Source organism: Crassostrea angulata, chromosome 10, assembly GCF_025612915.1.
Source record: "Crassostrea angulata isolate pt1a10 chromosome 10, ASM2561291v2, whole genome shotgun sequence".
NCBI lineage: Eukaryota > Metazoa > Mollusca > Bivalvia > Ostreida > Ostreidae > Magallana > Magallana angulata.
The window spans coordinates 6,972,619-6,994,691 of NC_069120.1; the positions used below are offsets into that span (position 1 = coordinate 6,972,619).

General features: G+C 34.8%; 1 protein-coding gene across 4 annotated transcripts; it reads left to right on the plus strand.

Moving 5' to 3' along the window:
- The first annotated feature begins 1,092 nt into the window (after positions 1-1,092).
- Positions 1,093-20,141, plus strand: LOC128165588 (protein FAM13B-like). 4 transcript variants are annotated; one of them, XM_052830264.1, is made up of 29 exons: positions 1,093-1,188; positions 3,107-3,246; positions 5,782-5,882; positions 7,235-7,424; positions 7,876-8,085; positions 8,678-8,861; positions 9,121-9,244; positions 9,601-9,690; positions 9,817-9,965; positions 10,244-10,297; positions 10,512-10,607; positions 10,802-10,949; positions 11,192-11,238; positions 11,349-11,421; positions 11,513-11,840; positions 12,194-12,320; positions 12,687-12,746; positions 13,661-13,720; positions 13,979-14,040; positions 14,264-14,322; positions 14,409-14,490; positions 14,588-14,763; positions 14,854-14,937; positions 15,063-15,146; positions 15,241-15,318; positions 15,437-15,702; positions 15,981-16,082; positions 16,667-16,721; positions 18,289-20,141. In XM_052830264.1, the coding sequence occupies exons 3-29, from the start codon at positions 5,817-5,819 to the stop codon at positions 18,355-18,357; spliced, it is 3,123 nt and encodes a 1,040-aa protein (XP_052686224.1). In that variant the 5' UTR covers positions 1,093-1,188; positions 3,107-3,246; positions 5,782-5,816; the 3' UTR covers positions 18,358-20,141. The 4 variants fall into 4 exon arrangements, with proteins under 4 accessions (XP_052686224.1, XP_052686227.1, XP_052686226.1 ...); XM_052830267.1 differs by having other exon boundaries at positions 10,886-10,949; XM_052830266.1 differs by lacking the exon at positions 12,687-12,746.
- The last annotated feature ends 1,932 nt before the right edge of the window (positions 20,142-22,073 follow it).

Consider the following 22,073-nt stretch of genomic DNA (forward strand, 5'->3'; position numbering starts at 1 on the left):
CCCCTCAAAATGATTGGCTGTTCGTTCGCTCTAAAACGCGTTCGCCCTTGAAGCCGTTCGCTCTAGTTTTCGTTCGCCCTAGGTCCGTTCGCTCTTGACGCCGTTCGCACTGGGTCCGTTTGCCTAAATTTTATATAGGATTAATTTATTTATATATTTTTGTGTATTCTGGTCAATTTAAACATTTTGAAAGATAGATATATGATTAATGAAAACAATACCACCCTTTCCACTTCTACATAATAACAGAGACATAAATAACATGTTATTTATGTCTCTGATAATAATCATCATTTTACTGACGGTGACATTCTATTGTTACGAAAACTTGTTAATTGATTTATTTCAATTTTTTAGGTCTTAGCTCTTTTTACGTCTTCTCTGCCACAGGAGATGCACGGGGGGTTGACCTCTGCCATAGTTGACAGTAGTTTGATACATTTTCATGTTCCATATCCGTATATATCTCATAAATTTAGAGATCAAAGGAATGTTTAAATGTGTAAATTTCCAAAGATACATGTAGAATAGGTGATAATCATCTGCTAAGCTTCTGAATGAGACAATTTAAGTCTCAAATTCTTTAATTGTTTAAAAAACAACAAGCGAATCATTATAAAAACAAGAAGACGGTTATCGACAATATACGGCAATAAAATCTTACAAGTATACCAATTACGTCTTCTTTTTTTTTGATGAAGGAAAAACGTAGAATATACGAATAAAGTGAATAAGTTAAAAGTTAAAAGTTAATGAAATAACTTATAATATATAAGGAGCGAACGAGGTTTAAGGCGAACGATAATTTGGGCGAACGATAATTAGAGCGAACGGACCTAGAGCGAACGGACTAATGCGAACATGTGGATAGGGCGAACGCACCCGAGAAATATATAAGTTAATTTCTTATTTCTCGTATTTCTTGCCTTGACTGTAATACCATTTAAACCGTTGAATCGGTTGGGTACTGTTGTTCAGGTGAGCTATATGGTCTATGGAAATCTCAATCTGATTACAGACTGCCAAGTAAGTGTATTGCCAGTCTTTAAATAATTTGAAATGTGCATCACGCAATTTTTTTCTGCGAGACTTCCCTGACGGAAAATACCGATTGGCTCCAAAGAGAGAGCGAGTCTAAACGCAAATACTTATGAGTGTAATTAGTGATTTGACAATTTATTTCACAAGGTATGTATTTTTTCAGATGTTGTATCATCAGCTTAATATCTTGCATTAATGCAATGATATTTCTGGTAGAAATTGAATGTCACAATCTTAATATTTACTTTCTTGATGTTATATGTTGCTAATGAAAAAAATGTGCCACTCCAAAAATACATGTACAGCATACAACAAGCCATTTCTTCATTTTAATTCGTGAAATGGTTTATATCAATAACACCAGAGATGCACGATCCAACAGTAAGCTGTAAATCACATAATGTAATGGTTTTTGAATGTCAATAACTGCATACAGTAAAAGTAAGGAGCAGCCCAACTGTCCTGTATGAGCTGATAAAAAGCATCACAACTGAATGTGTTGTTGATTCTTTTTTTTTTTTTGTTTATTACTACTCTCGCATACGACCAATTCTCACCAGGGACCATTTTTTGCCAGTGCAATGTCATTTTATTAACATAGAACATTATATTATACAAAAAATGACGCAACAATACACTGGTGAGAAATAGTGCTTGGAGAGAATTGGTTGCATGCCACTGACACCAGTAGACTATTGCTTGGTGTATTTAACTATCTTATACTTCTGTCACTGACTCCATCTGATACCTCTTTTGGAAACTAGGTGCCATATGTAATCAATTGCAATTATGACATCATTTTTCAGGTGTAAAATATCTTAAATAAATTTATTTTTGGATGTATAATCAATATGCCACAGTCTCAAAAAGGAGCTTAAATACCTATTGGTACATGTACATGTTTAATGGGAATAAGCAAGCTCCTTTTATCAAGTCAACTGTAATATAGAAGTGTCTGTTTGAAAGAAAATGCTTATGTTTGATTTACTGCTCATTAAAGATTTGGTCAAGAGTCATAACATTTTGGCGCCATCAGCTGAATCTTCATGATTTTTTTCTTCATATATTCTCTGTTTAAATATGGTATTGATCAAGAAATTATTTCATGAATAAATTTATTTGACTCCGAATAACTCTTGCTAAAATAACATCTTCTAAAATGTTTCCCAATGCATAAAATATGTTAAGAGAGGTACAGTTTTATCATTACATGTACCCCCCAAAAAGATGAATTATCAAAGTAAGAGAGGGTATGTCTCTATCACAATCAGTCACTAAAATGTGACAAGTTTTAACTTAGAGCACCGGTAAATTGTTATGGTTTTGCTTTAAATATATTTTTTATCATCCCAACTTATTATTGAGCTCATCGCATGCAGTACAGTCAATAATTTTGGCGAGGGTCTGTGACTGCTTATACATGTACTCATTAATTAACTGATATAAACAGAATGATAATGAAAACAGTACTTAATATTTTCAAGGAAATTTTACAGATACGTAAAGTATATGTATCAGAGGTGCAGGACACAGAGGTCAAAACAAACAAATGAGATACAAATTACCTCTATGAAAAGACTCTTTTTGATGTGTAGCTGCATAGTGTATAGTACCGGTAATATAAATAGTTGACATTGATGACCTGGGGCTGTTGACCTTTTACCTTAGTGCCCTTAGGATTTGTGTTCCCAGTACGTGTGCTGTGGTTATTGACAGTACTCTCACATAATAGCAAAACTGACTCAGCAAATACTGACAAGCTTTTCAATATTTTAGACAGTAAGACACTTATTATGAATAAAATGAAAAATCAAATTTGTTCATAAATATGGTAAAAGAAGAATGCCTAATTGAATTTTTTTTAATGTTTATTACAAGTATAGAACATACATCCTCAGTACATTCACTTTTCAAAACAAGTGCATCCTTGAACCATGGGAAATTATATAAACAAAAACTTCACATTTTATTTACTACCTCATATTTGTCAGAGTTTGTTTACTAGTTCGTCATTAAAAATGTATCCTCTATTTTGGGAATTTAAATTTGTCATTTTTCCCCCTAGATTACTGTAAGAAATTCTAAAGACTTGTACGCATCCAATAATCCCAGACTTTGGGAAATTTCTGAATGTTGGGACTACGTATACTATCCTGCCGATCACTGAAACAGCCGTAAACACGAAAACCAGACTGGAGACTGCAGGTAAGGCTTATTGGAGATATGTACCTTTTTTCAAATAGATTTTGGAGAAAAGACTACAGGCTATTAATTTCAAGCACAAGATTGGTGTGAATTTCGAGATTTTTTTCAACCAGTCTATAGAATAAATCATATGATGTACAATTCTTCATGTGACGATAAGTTGAGGATAGATTGGTTTAGCTGTAATGAGCAGAGGTTCAGAGTCCCCACTCAAGTTTCCAAGACAGAGAGTTTCATTGCTACAGATGGTAGATTGTCCTGTGAGTGATAGAACTGGGTCATCTGCTACTTCTGTTAAATCTGTCTGAGCCCACTTCCTGCAACCTGATTTAATGTGCATTATGCAGTGATGTGTCATTGGTGATGTGCAGTGTGGTACAGTATGCTCCTGTGGGGCCCTGGAGTTGTGTATTGATTTGATTGCTCCTGCATTGTAGGCAGAGGGATCAAGTTATTATGGAGGAGAAAAAAAAACATAAGTGAATAATGGAGAAATCAATGGGTGACATTTGTCAGATTTATTTATACCAGTGTTTGACTTGATGAGACACTAATGATCTCGCTTGTTGAGAGTACTGGTGTCCATGGTCCAGAGGTGTTATAAGTATCAGAACAAAATTAATCTATTTCTCTTTTATATAGCCACCATATATTATATTAGCCTTAAACATGCATCAAGCATCATTGTCCTGATAGATTTAAGATGATCTTTTTTAATGCAAGTACAATGTGTGACTGAATTGATTTGTATAACCTGGAAATTAAAATAGTAATTGATTGATGCAAATTAACAACAAGATCATATGCACACCCCAAATTTCCGAATGCACCAAAACTGAAGGATGGATTTTCCAAGATTGTTTTTACATGTAATGTGCGGTTCGAACAAACAACTCAATAAAGCACACTTTAGAATAAACTGGTTGTGCACAATTTTGTATTGTTTCTAATGAACATAGATTGTCATGGTATCAGTTTTAGTGATTAAGTCAAGATTCACACATATCAGTTTTAAAGAGACTTTCCGGGTATCTTTTGATATATACTGCATGGTTCATGGCTCACTTTAAATGTGTCCATTTCAGAAGACTCATATGTGATCTGTCATCACAAGCTTTAAAAAATAGTACCTTGTACTGGTACCAACATACTGTACTGGCTTAGTTTTAGACTTCACTGGACCAGTTTTACAAGATTACCAAAATACAACACTGATGTGTTGGCATACTGTTTAAAAGACCTTTAGCACTGACCTATAGTGTTAAGATTATAATCTTCTATTGTTGTCCGATCAGAAGAATTATTCAGGCAAGCCAACACTAATATTTAGGTGAGCTGGGTTTCATAATGTGCATTTAAATTTGAAGAGAGTTTAATTCACACGTAGTGAAATATTCAGATATCTTAAGGAATCGTTTGAACCTCATTAAAGATAAAACTTCAACAAAATTGTTCCCTGTTTCAGGCAGACATTTTATCAAGTTTAATGGGCTTCTTATGAAGTGTTTGGAGAGACTTTGTAATCTGTGTTGATCTAAGTGGTGGAGGCGTATGTGTCCTTCACTGATGTAAATAAACACCAGGGCCACTGCCCAGATGATAGTTTTAACATCCTAACATCCAGACACCATATAAACTTCAGTCTAAAGCCATTACAGCTTGTTTTTGGAATTATTTTTCTCTCCTCTCTACTGGAAAAATCTGGGAGTTCTCCATCTTATCGACCAGGTAACATTCTTTTTCATTCATAGATCGGTGGGTTTGATGTAAAAGGCATCTGCATCCTAATGTTATGTTTGTTTATTATTTATTTTTGTGGTTTATCGTTTGGGCCCCAGGAGAGAGAGAGTTGCAGGAAATTGTAGTCATGTTTTTGATGGAATTCGGTGAGGGAAAATGGTGCAATAGACAGCTGCAAAGATAAAATTTCTATTCTCTCTGAATTCTCTGTTTTTCTCTGAGCTTCGTGTTGTCATAATTTTGGCATTCACAGATGTTTAGAGGATTTGTAAATAAATGTACACGTGCGAGGGGGTGGGAGTAGTCTAGAGTCAGTACAAAAACATCTTTGTATTACAAACAGTGCTACTTGAATTTTTTTTTTGGCAGAATGAATTATAAGGTTAAGTTTTTTGTTTAAAAGTTGCATTTTTGAATGGATGTAAAGATAGCTATAAATAGGTCAGTATACACTGTGTATATTATGTGTAGTTGTGAGAGTAGATAACCTTGACTTAACAGGAAGTTGACCGAGTAGGAGTCTTTAAATTTAGAAATGAAAAAAAATGTGAAACAGAATATTAATGAGACAGCTATATGACATTAACATTGTAATGGTTTTGTCATTATCATAGCCACATGACAGTTCTTTTCTTCTGCTGACATTAATGTGAAGGGAGATCAGGACTACAGGTGAAGATGATGGATTGTCCCTCCTTCTGTGTGTGGGCCGTCAGTGGTAGGGTCCTACTGATGTACAGGACATGTGTGTATTCAGGGGGCACCTGTTGATGGGCTGTATGTTATTGTTTACAGGATGCAGTACCAGTAGAGAGTGAGGCAGGAACGAGATGAGAGTAAATGTAAAGGAAGGATCTGGGAACCACTTCTATTCCACGCCAGCCTCTGAGACAACAGTAAGTGGAGCATCTCCCACACACCATCACAACTTTCACAGTTCACCAGGCTATCAAATATGTGTACAAACCATGATAATCTAATTCAGTTCTATTTAAACATTTCATGAAAAAATTGCCGCTTCATTATTTTAAGGGGTACTAGCAGAGTATCATTGTATCCCTGACAATTATGGGGGAAAATATGTTGGGAAAATCTCTTAAACTACACTGCTATTGTATAGTTGGTAATTTCATGCAAGATATTTGAAGGATTGCTATCATCAGTTGACTAGTGGGTGGGTATACAGGGTGGAGTGTTTATAATATTTCCTTGTACATGTCTCTATATATCCTTTTAAATTATTTAGTTTAAGAAAGTTGATCACTATATTAAAGTACAGAGACTTATCCCACATGCTTAAAGGTATGGTAACCATTCCAAATATTTGGGTGATCAGCACATTGTGTAATCACTAAGTTACTGTTAGTGTACAGACCACTTCAGAAAGACATTCACTTAATAGTTATGGGTGAAGAAATCATTATGGGGAAATCTTGTAGTTGTCAAGCTAGAGAGAGCCAGCTTACTCTGTTATTTATCAGATCTGTCTAGAAATGCCATGAAAGTGAAAAGTACCTGTTTCTTCTTGAAATATTTTGTGCACTTGAGGTTTTTTCGATTAATGTCAAGTTGAAGTGTGTTTCTGTCTGTGGCATGAATACAATAAAATACCAGCAATTTGTTCCATCCTTGTCTGAACTACTTCACAGGGGGCTGTATATATGTAGTGTTTGTATCACTGAGAGACAAGAGGAGATAATGTCAAAGAACAAGACTGCTATGACTTGGTGAGAACCATTCCGTAGATACTTAATCATTCATAGAGGATGATTGTCCTTTATCAAGACTACTCCGTCTTTCTCTCTGTAGATTGTTCACTTTATGGCAGCAGAGTGGTTTATATCCGATGTAATAATGGTGTGTGGAGTTTGAACAAACTGCAATAGGAAAATTTGATGGGTGCACCAATCCCATTGTCAAGGCCACAAAACTCTTTAGGGGAAAAAGTGGACTAAAACAGAATTTATTTGAATTTGAATTTTGTTTTATTAACTCAAAAAATTGTGCCCTTTTCTCCTTGAAACACAGGGAAATAGATTGGAGAATCTGGAGGAGGAGGACTGTGACATTGACCTTGTTAAGATACAAAGATATATATAAAAGTTGGTTATCTTAAAACCATGGCTAAAATTAGACCTATACTGGAGTGATAGTAAATCTTGGGCAGGATCTGTTTATTATTAGATGTGACAATGAACACATTGGATGGAACAATCTCAGAAGTATTAAAAGGTGTTTTCTATTTCAGTCAAAGACAGTGAATTCTAAAATGTCTTCAGTGGACAAGATGAAGAAGCTACTGAGTCCAGGCACTCGCAAAAAAGGGTTGGGGAACAGAACATTTGGGGTGCCTCTAGAAGAGCTCATGTCCCGAGCAGCCTCAGGAGCCAGTGTGCCCTACGTAGTCAGTAAAATATGCGAACATATACGTGACAAAGGTAAGTGCTGGAATACTGGGAAATATGTGGAGCATTGTTATGTAATTATACTAGTGCAAATAGTCCTGCAGTCACTGAAGTGGCTGTGTGAGAGCGACGGAGTGGCTCGTTCCACTGGTGTTGTAGTAGAGCAGATGTAGTATATTTATAACCAGGACTAACTGAATAGCTCTGTAGTGCATTCAAGTACACAGAAATAAATCACCTCTCATTCATAATCACTCCCAGGAAAATGCTCTGTTGACATGTATATTAGGTACATCATACTTTAAACTAGTTATTTTTTAATAAGGTTTATAGTGCAATAAAAAATATTTTAAATTCTATGGCCCTACATACATTCCTAGATCAATTCAGAAATAAATTATTTATCGTAATTGAATGCTTTTATTCTTCAAATTTAAGTTATCAATGTAAGGTTTATGACTTTCATGTATTATTTTTTGTGAAGGATTTGAAACAGAGGGAATTTTCCGAATTAACGGCAGCACAAGAATAGTAGAGAAGTATCGCACAAGTTTTGACATGCGTGGAGACGCAGACTTGAATGAAGAAGAAGACCTAATGGCAGTAGCTAGCCTGCTGAAGCTGTTTTTAAGGGAAATACCAGAGTCATTGATTCCAGAGAATAAAACTCAGAGGTTCATAGCAGTCCAGGAAGGTATGAAGATGTATACACACCTACATATTTCTTTCCCCTTGATTTATAAATCTCTATCTATGGAAAACGTGCATATTGATTTAATTTGTAGGAGTTGTGTCTTACTATCTTTCCAGTAATAATCAGGATTAAGTTTGTGGGTTTTGAATATGTGACTATGATTCAGAATCATCAGCATTATTTGAGTTTGTTTTGTATTCAGTTTGACTCAATATAATGAGGCAGGGGTCTGTGTATTGGCTTAAAATTTTTTAACAAGTTCTACCAGTTAATATCTTTTATTCTGAATGTTTGATGTTTCATTTTTTGCTCTCTGAATTCTGTTAGTATTGGAAATCTCTCAGCAGCATTCTGGCATATCTTAGCCTTCTATATGTATGTAGTTGGCTACTAGTTGCTTCAGATATGATATTATTTATCAAAAGGAATAAATCTTTTGTACTGGTACTCAAAAAATGCCTCAGGACCTGGCTAAAGCCAGCTCTTACTTACTGAATCCTACAAATAAGTGAATTAGTTTGGGCTGGCTTAATTAAACTGCACTTGAAGAGAATGTACCAGTAGTAAAAATTGACCTTTTGACCTTTTACAGATTATCAGAACAACCCTGCTGGATGTATTTCTGGCCTGAGGTTGGAGCTGCAGGGTCTGGGGGAGGTTCACTATAACCTCCTAAGGTATCTGATCCGATTCCTTGTGGTGGTGGCCCAGTATGAACGCACTAACAAAATGAGCCCCATGTCACTGGCCATCGTGTTTGGACCAAACTTATTTAGGTATTGACAACTTTTCTGTTGACTACATGTGTTATATTATCATGCAATGTGTCTCAGCTGAAAAAAGTGAGAACCATATTTTTTTATGGAGTTTGATTTACAGTGAGGGCTTTTTTTGGAAAGAAAGATTTGATATTTATTTTGTTGTGCATTCTCAAAGCACCTTATTGTGATATATTCATTGAGATGTGAATGTATCTATTTCTTTTACTTGTAAATAGGATTGATACACTGTAATTAGTGAGGTCATTTCTTCCAGATGTGGCCAGGGAGTCATAGGATTGAAGGACCAGGGGAAAATCAATCAAATTGTGTACAAGTTTATCACCAATTACGATGCTCTGTTCAAGGAGGAGAATGAAATCTCACCATGTGATGAATGGGTAAATAGTGAAATACTCATAAGATCTATCACTCAGGTTACATCAAACACAGTCAGATATGATACATTTACTCTATATTCTGGAATAAGCATGCTGAAAAAAATTGACTTGCAAAACTATGTTCAGGAAAAACAATCAATGTATAATTCTTATAAATACATTTAAGTACTGGTATATATAGTATGATTAGCCAAAGTGTTGTCAAAGCATTAACAGAGTAATTAGTTATATATATATATATATAATGTAAAGCTAATTCAAATGTATGAAAAATATATATATTTTTCATGTTTTTATGGGGAATTTTTGTTTGCAAGGTGGGTGCAAAATTATTTATAGTATGGTCATTTGTTCAGGTCAAACAAAAGCAAAAGGCCCCACCCAGACCACCCCCTCCTAAACTCCTTGTAGAGGAGCACAGACCTGTTCCAAAACCTAGAAGTATGGTAAGGCTCACTCAAAACAAATTAATGATAAAAACTGAATGAAAAAAAAATTGGCTGATCTTTATTTTTACATTGTAGTTCATGAAATTGAAATCATGTTTTTATAATTGTCATGTTTGCGTGTAGGTGAGAACAGACCCGTATGACAGCTCCTCGTACCAGGACACAGAGGACTACAGTGAGGGATCATCCAGTAACACCCAGGGACGGAGTCACAGCCCCCGCGGTAGTGACGATGAAATCGCTGGCAGGGCCTCACCTTTTGTACTCGACAGGTAAGAGTAAATAGCAGTGCCATGCTAAAAGCTGTTTAAAATTTTTTTTTTAACATTGCATCAGATAAAGTAATTATCATTTTAGTGCTTTCATACAAATTGTGTTAGCAAAAACAGAAAATTCTATTAAGATCTTAAACCACAAACAGCCTGCCAAGTTCTTGTTTATCTTGAATATGCATTCTTGGTCCTGCTGATATCCTCTTTGTTAAACACAAGTTGTTTGTAGTATAATAAACTTGAAAGTGCAGACAACAGCTGATTCCTTTCTGTTACAGTGATGGAGGCTTCAGCATGATAGAATCCCCATTGCCGTCAGCAAGAACGTCAGAGTAAGGCAAAATATGCAACTGTGTACAAGAACTGCTAAGTGCTGACATAAATTGGGCTGCACAAAGTGAAAAATCTTATTAACAAAATCTATATTAAGCGGAAACTATATAATTTTACAATTGCAACTTTCACTTTACCTCCCTGTAAGATTTGATGGTTATATAAGAATGTTTAAACAAGTGCTGATTTTGATGTGGGGTCACTGTCTTACAGGATGGTAGAGAATGTGATAGCCCGCTCTATAAAGGAGCACCTGTTCGGGGATGATGTCAGTATGTGTGAGACTTTTATCGAAGAGGAAGAAGACAGGTAAGGACACATTTGATAAATTGATATCAAATAATTTGATACATTGGATAAATAAAGGATATTATTATTACATTTGAGCAAATCAATAGGAATTATAAACCTTGTTTTATTGTGTTTGACATATAGCTACATTTGAAATTTTGATTATTTTTTAGTTTTAGATTATTTTTTAAAATTGGTAATTTATAATTTAGTAAAGAGAATTTGGAGAATGCGATTCCAGTGAAAGATCGTATTAAACAATTTGAATCAAATCCACACACCTCTGAAATACTTAGATCCTCCAAGACTGTGAAGCAGACACAACCAAAGGCTGAACTCATGGACACGTCACCAACACAGGTAAACTGTGAAAGCATTTTCATATCTACAGTTTATATACATGTACATGGGTCTTTATTTTAGCTGTGTTTTTTAGTTAAAGATCTCTGGTAGTGTATTTAATGTTCATTTATAAAGTTGTCAATGTTCAAATATGCGTTGAATATTAAGTTTAGTTTAAAAAGAATCTTTTAATCAATAATATTGCATGTACATGTAGATGATGTGTCTGGGAGTTTATATGATTAAGTCTTGTATTGCAGCAACAGCAGAGGATGAATGGATTCACTCATAAATCAGTCTCACATAGGTAAGTAGGTTTATCTTCTGACTAGTGTAATATGCTAATACGTGTACTTCTAATTCAGTAGATTTTTAAAGTAATCACATCTTCTTAAGTCATATTCATTCTCTACACAGTTCAAAAGAAAATGATGTTCACCAAGATGAAGATTTTGAGAGTGTGAAGAGAGACTCTGGAACCCTATCATCAGTGAGTTCAAGACACCTGAAAGCATCAAAGGTTTTCATGATTCATTCATATAAAATTTTACATTTATATTTGACTTACCCATTTTCTTTAGCTTCAGTTCAAGAGACCTGCAGGTCCTAGAAATCGTCGATCTCCAAGCAGACGGTCACGCAGTAACTCGTTAGAAGACAAGGAGGAGATTGAACTGGACACTCAGTCTAGAAACGACAATGCTTCACATGAGTTGGAGACCTCAACACTCACAGACACAAAACCCAGCAGAGAGAGGGAGCCAATCCCAAAACCACGCGTAGCTTTCCTGGAACTCACAAACCACACGGAGAACAAGAGTTCTCCTGATGCCTCACCCAGCAATGCCAGGAAACCGTTCATTCCCCCGCTAGACCTGTCTACACTCCATGAACACATTGATAGTTCAGGTTAGGGGAATGATAGCAATATTTTACTGTGCGGAGGGTTACTTCTGACATCCCTATAGCGGTACTGCAGAATTATGTTTTTACATAGAAATCGATACCTATCACTTTGTCAAGATCTATCACTTACTATTTTACATGACAATTGAATATTAACACTCTTTTTGATTATTTATTATTAGAATAATCTATCCATATTACACTTTGAAGGTTTCAAAATAGTAATTTAAAAAGCCTATCCATGATTTAGACCTTGGTGATTCCACAGCAATTACTTCATTTTGAAATGAAATCTCTGAATAGCAAGTTGAAAAGAAAGAATCGTGGTATAAGTGTTTTTTGTTTGATTGTTTCAGATCCTATCCCTGCTGATAAAGGACAGTCTGTCTCCTACCAGTTAGCCAAGTCCCAGATCAACGGAGGGGACACCCCTGATGTGGTCATCTCTCCACGCAGCAACAAACTCATCAAAAGGAAATCCAAGTAAGGACAATGAAGTCTGGAGGGGATGATCTATTGATAGTTTTTGTGGTGTTTTGCTGCCAGATGTAAATGAATTGGAATTTTGCCTGAATACATACATGTACTTTAAGAATACATGTCCATGTTAAATCTAACTATCCCCCTTTCACTCTAAAGTTCAATTTTCTAAATAGACAGTATTTCCTTTCTTTCAAAATATTTCATAGATACCTGTATTCAATTAATGTTTAGATTAGTATGACCTTATCACTAAAATCTCCTGGTATAGGAATATTGCAGAACTCTGATTTATTGTGTAGCTGTTCTAAGGTACTTGTAGTTGTTCTTTAGAAATTGTCATTGTGACGATTTGTTCCTCCTTTCCAGTCAGGAGGATCTGGAAGCCCCTCTATCCCCCAGTGCCTATCAGCACAGCCCCCCATCCAGGTGATTACTATGATACACCCTGTAGCTGCCCACTAACCCTCTATAACTAGTTCACTACTGATAATTGCCACTCTCTGTAGCTAACTCTCTAGATCTGACACCTGTTCAGCTAAGTAGTTGCTTGCAAGCGCTCGCCAAATATACATTCCCTATCTCTATGACACAAATTTGGTTGGCACTTTGGAGCATCTGCTCTGCTGAACAGGCCTCTGGTTTAGTACTGGTGGTCCTGTCACTGTTACTAGTGATTACTGTGACTCTCTGAGGCTGACCACTAACTCTCTCTGGTTCACTTTTCGGGCTTGTGTAATACTGTCTCTTTCCTGTCACCTTTTCTCTTTATTTCTTTTTAACCACACATAGTCCTTTCTTTCTCTTAGATGCTGATCTCTTTGGATAACAATGTGTAACATGTTTTCTCTGATTTCAAAATCTGTGTTGGATATTTCTGTTTTGAAGATATATATGTGTATCACTTTGTACATGTATGTAGAGTGTCTGCCTTGAAAAATAAAATCACTGTCCACATTCGAGTACATCTTACAGAAAACTATTATACACTTTTTTAATTTGCACTTTAGTGGCTGCTCTTGAGTGGAGGCACATAAATTATAGTTTGTTGTTTTGTTTTAGTTAATAAGCATTCATTTTGAGATGGTTTAATTAAATCTAATCCCATTAGATGCTTTCTCAATTTCTCACGTGAACTAAAACCAGATAAAATTGAGGTTACCATGTATTTATTTTTTAAAGAAAATTTGAGAACATGTCTATTACAATGATAAATCAGTATAATGGTTAATTAGTAAATTAAAGACTTGGGATAAACAACAGATGAATACTGAATTACTTCATTGTTTTATTCATTCATTCATGTTTATTAGTGTTGTCATGACGTTTGATGTCCTTTTCAGTGTGCCAATGAATACTGATGTTGCACCATCACCTGTTAACCAAGATCATTATAAACACAGGTACCTTAACTTGTTATAAGCACTCTTGAAAGCTAGATCATTGAAACATGGGAATATATATATTGTTAATGGGCTCTAATTTTGTTCCAATAAAACACAGATCTATGTTATTTTACTTCTAAATCAACATCATCACTGTTTGCTGCTAACAACCAAACCAAGATATCACACATTGCTACCATAGGTAAATATTTATGGTGACTTTATTTAGAAAATTTTAGAGTAAATCAACTTTTCGCTTTTGTACTTTTTCTGTAGCTCAGCAAACTTAGAAAATGACATCACAACCAAAATAAAACAACAAAGCAAGAAATTACATGGTAAGATTGTAGAAGTAACATAAAGTTAAAAATTATTTAAGAACCATGATATGTAAATTCTGTCAAATTGTGCAGAGCATGGATATCATCACCAAAATTATTTATGATTGATACCATTGTTTCAAGAACTTAAACTTTGGTTTTAGAAGGATTTTTTCTAATAGGGATATATTTTTTTTTCGGTAGGACATAGAAACTACCTTGATATAAATTTCATTTTTAGCTTTAAAGAAAAAGGTGAAGCATTTTGAAGAAAACTTTGAAAAAGAAAATGGATACAAGGTATGTTGATTTAAAATCTTTTAAATAATTCATTACTTTTCCTACAAATCACAGCCCATTTTTCATTTACCAACCTCTTTTTCCAGCCATCTCTTGCTGACAAAGCCAGCAAGCCAACTGTGAAAAAGTGGATGAATGACATTTCCAAAGCAAAACGAGAAATTAAGAGTAAGCATATTATTTCTATATGCATGTAAAACTTTGAATGTCTTTTCAGGTTTAATCATAAAAAAAACATGTACCAATGCATGCATTTTCATTTTAGGATTGAAAGAGGAGGCAGAGATTGGGAACCGAAGTCGCCATGGCAGTGGAGCCTCTTCCAGTGGAGAGCGACTAGAACCTCCGGATATTCCACCATCCATGGAGCAAACATTGAACATCATCTTACTGAAGCTGGGAGACAAGAGACGAGATGCCAAACGGCCTGAAGATGTGGATGTAAGGACAACTTTTATCTCAGGTTGATATTAGACAGAGGAATGGCTGTAATGGAATCAATTCATTATTGAATGGGCTCTTGCTTTTCAGATGATGAATAGTGACCAGATTTTAGACGAAAAGTTAGCAGTTCAGAAAGCTCTGCTTCACTTCGAAAATCTTCATGGAAGACCAGTAAGTTAAAGGGGAGAAATACAATGGAAAAAAATGTTTTTAAATGTTTCTTAATAATGAATTTTTATAATCCTATAGATAAAAATTTGTATAATTGTATGTGTATTTCCATTTTTTGTCTTTAGAAAACAAGAGAAGAAAAAGATTTGATGAGACCTTTGTATGACAGATATAGAAAAATCAAGCGACTTTTGTCAAAACCAAACTCCGTGAGTATTCAAGAATCACTCATACCTTGCTTAGTATTTTTCTACAGGTTAATTATACATCTGCATATGCTTAAATCTTAATGGGTTTTTTTAGCCAAGAGAAAAGAAGGAGCTTCAAACAGTGCCTGAAGATAGACCAATAGAATTTGAAGGAGGTTTCCCTAACCCCTATGTAAGTCAGATACCTTAACAAAAGATGTGAATGAATAAAAGCAAAATCAGAATTATGATGCTTTGCACCAACTGTAAATATGAAATTGGGACTAATGAAGGCTTGTTACACAATTCAGAGGCCATCAGTGCGAATCCCCACCGCCCACTATGATGATTTTGATGAGGTTCCCATGAGTACTGGACTTGGAACACTGGGGACCATGGACTTTGCCGTCACTAGGGACTTCTCTGTCCTTCGTGACACAGTGAGACCCGAGTCTAAGGAGGTGACTAGGAAGGAGCATTCTCCCAAAGTCAAGAGGAAACTGAGCCTGCCTGAAGAGGAGGAGGAGGAGGAGGAGAGCCCCCAGAACCAGGAACCAAACCTCCATGAAATGTCCATGTATGTGTCATCTTTTGTTAATGAAGACAGGAAATTATCAAAATATTTTTGGTTGCAGTTATTTGTAACTGAATTCAGAATTTCAGACTTTGATGCTTTCAAGTGTTCATGTTCTACTTGTGTTCCAAAAATACAATGAACATGTATGTTGACATTTCAGTGTTATACATTTTCTGACTTTTACTGTTACTAGCATAAATTTTGGGAACTTTATAATTCATATTACATTGTCTTCCATAATTTAAATTCAAATGTTTTTTCATTATATTATTTTACAGATCTGAGCTTCAAGATGAGTTATTAAAGTCAAAAGGAGAAAAGAAAAGAATACGCAGGACTTTGAGAAACTTCGAAGAAGATTTTTTTCAGAAAAATGGAAGGTAAATGATTATTTTATATTATATTATTTTAAATCAAAACATGTACATGCATCAGTATTTTATGGTTTGAGCGAGCTTTTCTTATCAAATTTTGTTTAAAGTCTATACTCATTGTTTTTATCATATCCATCTTCCAAAGTAACTGTACTTACTGGTACTCATTTTTATCTCTCTCTCTCTCTGGGACCATCTTGGTTAAATGGCTTTCAATGTAATATTTTGAACTGAAATTAAATTTTCTTATGGATCACTGCAGCAAAAAAACTAATATTTGCTGGAAAGGTTCATCAAAAACTCTTGTACCGGTAGTTTATATTCGGGTTTGCTCATACCTTAGCCCTCAGGGACAATAATGTGACCTCTGGAGAGGTACATGTACAAAATTCAACATAAGAATATACATATGAGGGGAAGTCTAAAACTGTCATCTTATTAAGAAAAACTATAATGTAATTTTGATAATACTCTATAGGCATTTTTAAAGTGTATGGATACAAGACAACGTATAAAAAGTATAGCTTAAGCTATGTTATTGTTGTTCATTTTTATATTTGTAATGAGTTCACCATGGCTTTATTTTGCAGGAAGGTACAGAGGGATGACAGAGAACCATTACAAACAGAATACACATGTTACAAGGTAACAATCCCACCTCCAAAACAATTACACATTATCAAACTCTGTACAAAGGCAGCAGTCTCCAAAACCTCTTTATGTTCTGAAATCTAGTGCACAGTTTACAAGGTGTTCTAATCTACAAACTGAAATTTTGTTATGTACAGTGGAGCCTCACTTATCCGGACACTTTTGTCCCCAGGCCAAATCGTCCGGATAGGTGAAGCGTCCGGATATCTGAATTGTAATATTTACCTTTAATATTTATGGAAACATAACTCATAAATTAATTATACAATTAAATATTTTATTTTGATAGCCATAAGCACTACAAAAAAGTTTAGATTTTTTTTAAATTAACAAAACAAAATATTGTTAAAAACATTATTTAAGGTATGTTTTTTCCACAGGAAACTTAGCACTACATTCTTCAATGCAACACATGAACATGTACATGTACATAACAATCACTGTATTAAACCGATAATTTAATACATTCGCATAACAAAGCGAAGAGAAGAAAGTCGGTGTTCCACTTTACGCTAACAAATCTTTTTCTTCAAGCTAGCGGTGATCGCAACTCTCGCTCTCTTGGCCGGTGGTGTTGACATGTTTGAAGCTGCTCAACATTTGATGATTGAAAATGGGTGAAAATCTGTATATATTCCCTTATTGATAATTGTCCAAGCTATTTTTTCATTGACAGAACTTACCCAAGCTAATTTTACGTATCCATCTTTCAATAGAGTTATTTGCACCCAAGCGATTTTTACAAGTAGCGTGAACACTCATCCACGCCATGTTTGGCATAAATTATTATTACACTGGTTATTGAACACACGCTATAAAATTAATGTCGATACCCTGAACATCCCAAGCGGTCTTAATAACTATCGTAAACAGAACTCAAATTATCAAATATTTCATTTCAATTACGTTTTAAAATGAATAGGCCTACGAACGATCTAATCACACTACGATTAATAGAATTTTAATTCAATCAATAGATGACTTTTTTAAACACAAATTAAACAATTTTCATGACATTTTAATCAAACAATAACAGTTCATAAGTTAAATGGCGACAATTAAACATGTCGCATCCATGGTTATCGTAATATCCTCGGGCGAGTACATAGCGTGACACAGGTGACCCCGATTACCGGACGAAGGCATTGTTTAAAACCAACAACCAGTGTCAGATGTTTTTACACCAATTTGCACTTGCGCATAAAAAACTTTTGTGCCCCCGAACACTTAAACGTGACCGTCCGGTTAAATGAGGTAAAATTTAAAGGAAAACTGTATTATGTGGTAAAATTTGACCGTCCGGATCCGGAACGCGGAATTCCGGATAAACGAGACAAATTATTGTGTAAAAATTCCGTTCCCAATAAAAATCGACCGGTAAGTGAAGCGTCCGGATATCTGGCGTCCGGATATCTGAGGCTCCACTGTAATCAAATCCTAAGATAATAAACTTTACTTCTATTACATACTGCACAAATTTCAAGATACTGACTCTCGTCAGTTTTTTAAAAAGACATTTATGAATCTGCTCCTACATCTTTGTATATTCTTTTTTTTTCAGCAAGTGAAAGCGAAGTTAAAGCTTTTAGAGGCATTACTTTCAAAATTACAAACCACGGATGAAGTTTGACCCCTGTGCTTCTTGAGACCCCTGTGTTCAAAGACCGAGTTGTAAATGGGAGTGAGGCAGTCTGGAGGATCATCGGGGAGAGCTGTATCTAGTCAGACACTACTGTGACAAGGAAAGGAGGATGTGTCCAGGTGCCAAGGAGATCAGCCTGTGTTGTGAAGAATTGTATGAAATGGACACAAAGAGTGTGAGAGCTTCGTCAGACATGTTGTTGCCTTGACATCATTGTATCTTATTACCTGTTCAGTCCCTGATTTGACTTGTTTATATTGAAGTGCATTTATATGCTCATCATTTGTATATTGTTGAATACTTTAGCCACTAGCTTTACATGCAGTACCGTCCTTTTGTGAAAGTCACTATCTTACATGTTAGTTTTCTTACTTGTATACTAGTGATTCTATTATTGTAGGGTAACAACTGATTAACCAATTGAATTTTTTGTTTCATTGTTGAGTACTCTAGTCCTTTGTTCCAGATATTCTGTACTTAGTTGTCATGTGTCTCTGTAACATGTGACATGTTAAAAAAAAATGTCAAAACTGTTACTTGACAGTTTTATGTAATAAATCCGCACAATCATACATTTCAAAATGTTCAGGAACAAAGAATTGCTCTTTTGATAAATATTTTTATAAACAGTAAAATTTCCCCCAAGTTTTTACATGAAAAAAAAGGGATATGGTGTGAGGTTGATATGCTCTACTGTGAAGTTGATATGTACATGTATTTATAGATGATTTAAAAGAAAAAGATTCATCTCATCTTTTAATTTATTTTCTTTAAGAGGAGTTAGAAACAGTCATTGATAGAATAGAATTTGCATGCTTTCAATAACATTACTTAGGATTTCTATTTTAAGTTACTCAAGTCAATACGTGTATTTCAAAATATATGTTAGCATCTGATATAAAACAAATCAATTTATTTTATTGAATAGCACGGTAAAAGTGATATAAATGGTTTAAATAGCATCATTGGGAGAAGGAGAGACAGTATAGTATCATACATCAATACTTCATGTTAGAAATTAACATTCCATTCTTTGAGTGTGTCTCCATGACTTTAACTTAGTGAAGGTCATTTGAAGATTTTGTACAGGAACGTGCCCCAAGTTATGGAGCCGTTCTTTTAAGTGATAAAACAAATGGCATTGTGAATTTGTACTTGTGTTTCAGTTTATATCAACTATTATTGTGTGACTGGATGAGAGATTTTAGGTGTATGATTGTGTTACAGACTTAAGGTTTTGGTTCCCTGTGAGCTTATGTGCCAAGCTGCTTTTTATGTGTGTTTTCATATTCTGAATTACATTATTTGTTATGAAAAGGCAATACAATTATATAAGCATTTTAAATGCTTCCAAGCCCCCCCCCCCCCCATTAATATTTATTTTTTGATTTAAGTGCTATGTAAGATCTGATTGTAGACGTTGCAACGTTGTAATTCAAGAAAGAAAAAAATTTTACAGTGCCACAAGTATGAAGTAAATACTTTTCATATGTGAACATAGAGATATTTTATAGATATTTTTAGAAGCTTATTAGATAGAACAAATTGCTATTTGTCATCCACTTATATATGAGCTCACAATTGATGTGAAACATTCCGGGATAGTTGGTTTTCAGTATCTTTATTTGTCAGTGCTGTTGTTTCTGAGACTGAAAAGACAGTTCTGTGTCTTTGATCTAATTGTTGTGAATATTGTACAGATCAATAACATTTTCCTTTTGTTAAAGTTGTTACATATATTATTACTACAAAATTAAAACTATTTTAAGCTTTATGTGTTTTATTCTCTTTTTTGTCACATTGATTCTTCATCTCAAGCTGGATACTTTTTTAGTGTTGATAAACACCAAACAGATACTTCTGTAAACTTGATCACTAAAATAGATTGTGAGGTTTCTCTTGAGACTTTTACGTGGCATTTTTAGTCGCTTGGGCTCTGGATTTGCGATGGAATGGACGATGCAGACTGTCATGGACAGACGCCATGGCAACAATTCTGCATCTCTCTAGCTTCTTATAGAATATATATCATAATCTATGTTTTTTAACTGGCTCTAAAGCTACATGGTCAATAAAACACAGTTACGTGTATCGTGATTCATATTCCAGACCTTAGACTTTTGGACATCAAAATAGGGGATTCCTCAGGGAGTAATGGTTTTATGTGATGAATTGCAATTGCTCATTTTTGTGGACTTTTGTGGAAAAAAAAATTCTCTTGAAGATTCTTCAGAAAATTAAACAAGCATTGAAAAATAATTTCAACACGATCACCGAGAAAAGGTCTAGAATGGCTTAAAAATCTTGTTCAAAAAAGCTGTAGATGTACTTTAGCACAAAAAGTTCAGGTGGTCCCCTACACCAGTTCAGTGTAAGAGGGTTTTGCTACATGCATTTGTTACAATATTTAAAAAATCTTGATCTCAAGATCTACAATGCTACAATTTGTGATATTACTGAGCAAGCATCCTAAAATAATGTAGATTATAAATTGTTAAAATCCGTACACCTCCCTCACCCCGACTAAAATTGAGGACCCAAGAGGGGTTCAAAGTTTAACATAGAAATCTCTAGGGAAAAAACTGCAAGCTACAATTTGTGAGATTGCTATGCAAGCATCCTCAAAGTAGATTCATAATTGTGACCCTTGCTCTAATATGGGGTCCCAAAAGGGATTCAAAATATAATATACGGTACTATGAAAATTATATGGATAATGTATGAGAATCTTCTCCTCAAGAACTACAGTGATACAATTTTTGAAATTTCTATGCAGTCATCCTCATAAAATTTAGATTCTAAATTGTTGAAATTGTAAACCCGAACTAATACGCGTGGCCTTAAGAAAGGTTTAACCAAGAAACATATAGCGAAAATGTTTTAAAACATCTTCTCAAAAACTAAAATGCTACAATACTATGCAAGCATTCTTAATAGATTCTAAATTGTTTTTTGTGATCCTTAACTCATACTAGGGCCCTAATAGGGGCTCAATATTTTTACCAGGTAACTTTGAAATATATTGGGGAAATATTTAAAAACTAGAATGAAATTATACAATAAACTGTTGTTTTGGTGAACGATGTGGCCCATTGGCCTGTTGTTTAGAGGAAGAATATGAAGATTCCTATGTAAATTTTGCCCCAACCCCTTGTTGTGACCCCATCCTTTCGAAGGGGGTTATAATTGAACAAACTTGAATCTACCCTACCAAAGTTTCAGCTTTCCTGGCTGATTAATTTTCACACCTTTCAGTCTACACTACCTGAGAATGCTCCCAATTATCTTTCAGCTTTCCTAGCCAAATAGTTTTTTAGAAGAAGAGTTTTGAAAATTTCTCAAAAATGTTAATAATTCCTAATCATCTCTCTTTGAAAAAGGGTATGGTACTTAATTTTCACAGCTACGAATCCCCTTTGTGCAAAGTTTGGTCAAAATTGGCTCAGTGCTTCAGGAGAAGATGTTAAAAATGTGAAAAGTTTACGGACAAACAGACGGACGAACGACAGACAAAATGTGTTAAGAAAAGCTCACTTGAGCTTTAAGCTCAGGTGAGCTGAAAAGGAAAAACTAATCTAATCTTCGACCAAAATTGTGACAATGCCCCGTTAATGCACATTACTATGCATGCACATCTATAAGATAAGACGTTAATCGCAATGCACTGACCCCAAATAAATAAGGGAATGCACAACGGTGTAAAA